This window comes from Bidens hawaiensis, unplaced genomic scaffold, assembly GCF_021521415.1.
Source record: "Bidens hawaiensis isolate Kalapana, Puna unplaced genomic scaffold, B.hawaiensis_p1.1 tig00021356_1, whole genome shotgun sequence".
Taxonomy (NCBI): Eukaryota; Viridiplantae; Streptophyta; class Magnoliopsida; order Asterales; family Asteraceae; genus Bidens; species Bidens hawaiensis.
In genome coordinates this window covers 325117-327637 of record NW_027493310.1, presented here as the reverse complement: position 1 = coordinate 327637, position 2521 = coordinate 325117, and the positions used below count along the sequence as shown (strand labels likewise).

Below are 2521 nucleotides of genomic sequence, written 5' to 3'. Positions count from 1 at the left end.
GTACAAACGGCTGGAGCCTAGAAAAAATTCAAATAGTTACCGGAACCCAAATCACAATTAAATATAGTTTAGTTTTTCAAAATTACTTTATAAACTGCCTCTCTTTCCTCACGTAACAAAACTGAACCTGTCACCAAATAAACCCTAGAATTAATCTATCTTTATCATTCATAACAATCCCGGCTAAATGAGAAGAAGAAGAAGAAGAAGAAGAAGAAGAAGAAGAAGACAAGAAGCCTAATATGGTTCACTCAACGCATATCAATATCAAGGTCAAGCGTCAGGTATATAATATAGTTTCAGTTGGGTTATATCATTATGGTTTAATATGCGTAGGTATTAATTTTTGTTAAATGTATGTGTTGATTTATTATATGTAGTACGGGGCTGAAGTGTCCATTAGGATCAAACGCAATGCTCAGCTAAAGAAGTTAATAAATGCCTACTGTGATGCGCAATCTGTGGAGAAGAACGAGTTCGTGTTTTTGTTCGATGGACGACAAGTTAAAGCCGAAAAAACCCCTGATGAGGTACTTAATAACATTTCACTTGTTTGTTTATAGTATTAACTATTAACTAAAATGATACTTGTAAACTAGTTTTGAGAGTGATGAACATTGTGTTGTTACTTATGTTGCAGCTTGAGATGAAAGAAGGTGATGAAATTGATGCAATGATGCACCAAAATGGAGGTGGGGTCTGAAATGGTTTGGATATGAATAATATAAGTTATGAGAAAAAAAGTGACTGACTTTGTGTTGTCCAAGTACTTAGTTTGGATGGAGATTATGCTTGTTCCTAGTTTCTATGTGTTTAGTTTTCTAGTTTACTTTTATCAGTTTATGTAACCATGTTTCTGTTAAAAATAAAGAATATTACTCTAGAGAGAAATATGGGTTAGTTAGCATCATATCCATATTTATCAAAGGTCTACATTCATTGCCAGCTCACAACTCCTAGAAATCAGTCATTGAGATTATTTGTTTCTTTTTATAGCTCTCTTGTAATAGCCTATTTATGAAGGCTTCTTCTTGCTTTGTAATCATTCAGAAAATAACAAACCAATACAATTATCAATTCCCTCTGATTATCATTGTGAAATATGGTATCAGAGCGGTGAGAGATCCTCACAACCTACTCATCTTTTACCCTTCTGATCACCATGTCTAACGACGGTGATGTGGTCATAAAAGATGACCTCTTAACCCAAATAGCCAACCTTCTCAAAAATAGCCTCAACACCCAAACCTCAACCCATAAACTATCTGATAGTCTACAGATCAGTGTTAAACTGAACAGCCAGAATTATGCCCTCTGGGCAAGGATGATCCGTGTTGCCATTGGCGGAAAATCAAAAGCCCTATTGACTCACCTTTCTAAAAACCCACCAAACCAAACAGATGAAAAATATGAACAATGGGAACAAGATGACCTGGTAGTGTTCTCTTGGCTCATTCAAAACATTGTACCCTCGCTTGCTAGCAACCTTACCGAGTTCCCGACAGCGAAAACGCTATGGGATGCTTTGGTGGTCACTTACAGCAGTGGAAAAGATAAGTTGCAGACCTTTGATCTACATGTCAAAGCTAATAATTTTAAACAAAACAGCCTACCTCTTGAAGATTTCTGGATAGTGATGCAAGGAATCTGGGGTGAAATCAAAAGACGAGATCCGAATCCAATGACATGTGCCGCCAATATTACCGCCTATAACACCATTCGGGCCGAACAAAAGTTGTTCCAATTTTTGAATGCCCTTGATCAGAAGTTCGATCCGATAAAAAAGGGAAATTCTCAGATGGGATCCCTTACCAACAACTGAGGCAGCCTACGCTGCTGAGCGGAAAGAGACGGCTCACCAAAACATCCTCGGGGCCATCTCTACACCGACACAGGGGGTCGCCGCCGGTCTCATTACTACTGAGGCAGAAGGGGTCAGGTTCATCGCGCGACGCAGGCCGAATCCAAGCATCAATACTTCTGGAATTCCAACAAAGGTTGACAAATCAAAGCTAAAGTGCACTCACTGCAACATGACGAAACATACCAAGAAGCAATGTTTTCGGTTAGTGGGTTATCCAGATTGGTGGAGTGACGGTCACAAGAAAGGAAAGAAAGAAGAAGGGGAGGCAGCGGCTGCCGTGGGCAACCAGAAGGCCACCAGCAGCGGCGGAGACAACCTCACCGGAGCTTTTGTGGCGGTGGCGGCTGAACCAGTGGAGATGAACGGTATAAGTGGTGGAGACAAGGGAGTTTCTTTTAACTATTGTTCAATTCCATCCTTACACCCTTATATTTCTTGTGATATTACAAAAAACACCCCTCAAGTTGTTAATATTGATACTTTCATTAAAAATAACACCAATGTTGGGATGGCCAATATGGCAGTAAAGAATGGGAAATCGGGGGCGTGGATCTTCGACTGTGGTGCCACCGACACCATGACGTATGACCCTTCCGACATTTGTGCTACAATGAAACCCCACAGAAAACACATACAAATTGCAAATGGCGAAATTGT

At 40.0% G+C, this 2521-nt stretch overlaps 2 protein-coding genes across 2 annotated transcripts; both read left to right on the top strand.

Annotated features, from left to right (window-relative positions):
- Positions 1-225: 225 nt before the first annotated feature.
- Positions 226-748, top strand: LOC143563306 (small ubiquitin-related modifier 2-like). The gene is made up of 3 exons (XM_077050873.1): positions 226-284; positions 381-530; positions 641-748. The coding sequence occupies exons 1-3, from the start codon at positions 243-245 to the stop codon at positions 701-703; spliced, it is 255 nt and encodes an 84-aa protein (XP_076906988.1). The 5' UTR covers positions 226-242; the 3' UTR covers positions 704-748.
- Positions 749-1162: 414 nt separating this feature from the next.
- LOC143563301 (uncharacterized) lies at positions 1163-1822 on the top strand. The gene has a single exon (XM_077050870.1). It carries the CDS (start codon positions 1163-1165, stop codon positions 1820-1822), a length of 660 nt encoding a protein of 219 aa, XP_076906985.1.
- Positions 1823-2521: the final 699 nt, after the last annotated feature.

Coding starts and splice junctions, on each gene's coding strand:
- LOC143563306 (XM_077050873.1), top strand. CDS start 243: ATGGTTCACTCAACGCATATCAATATCAAGGTCAAGCGTCAG. Junction 285..380: donor ATATCAAGGTCAAGCGTCAG/GTATATAATATA, acceptor TATTATATGTAG/TACGGGGCTGAAGTGTCCAT. Junction 531..640: donor CCGAAAAAACCCCTGATGAG/GTACTTAATAAC, acceptor CTTATGTTGCAG/CTTGAGATGAAAGAAGGTGA.
- LOC143563301 (XM_077050870.1), top strand. CDS start 1,163: ATGTCTAACGACGGTGATGTGGTCATAAAAGATGACCTCTTAACCCAA.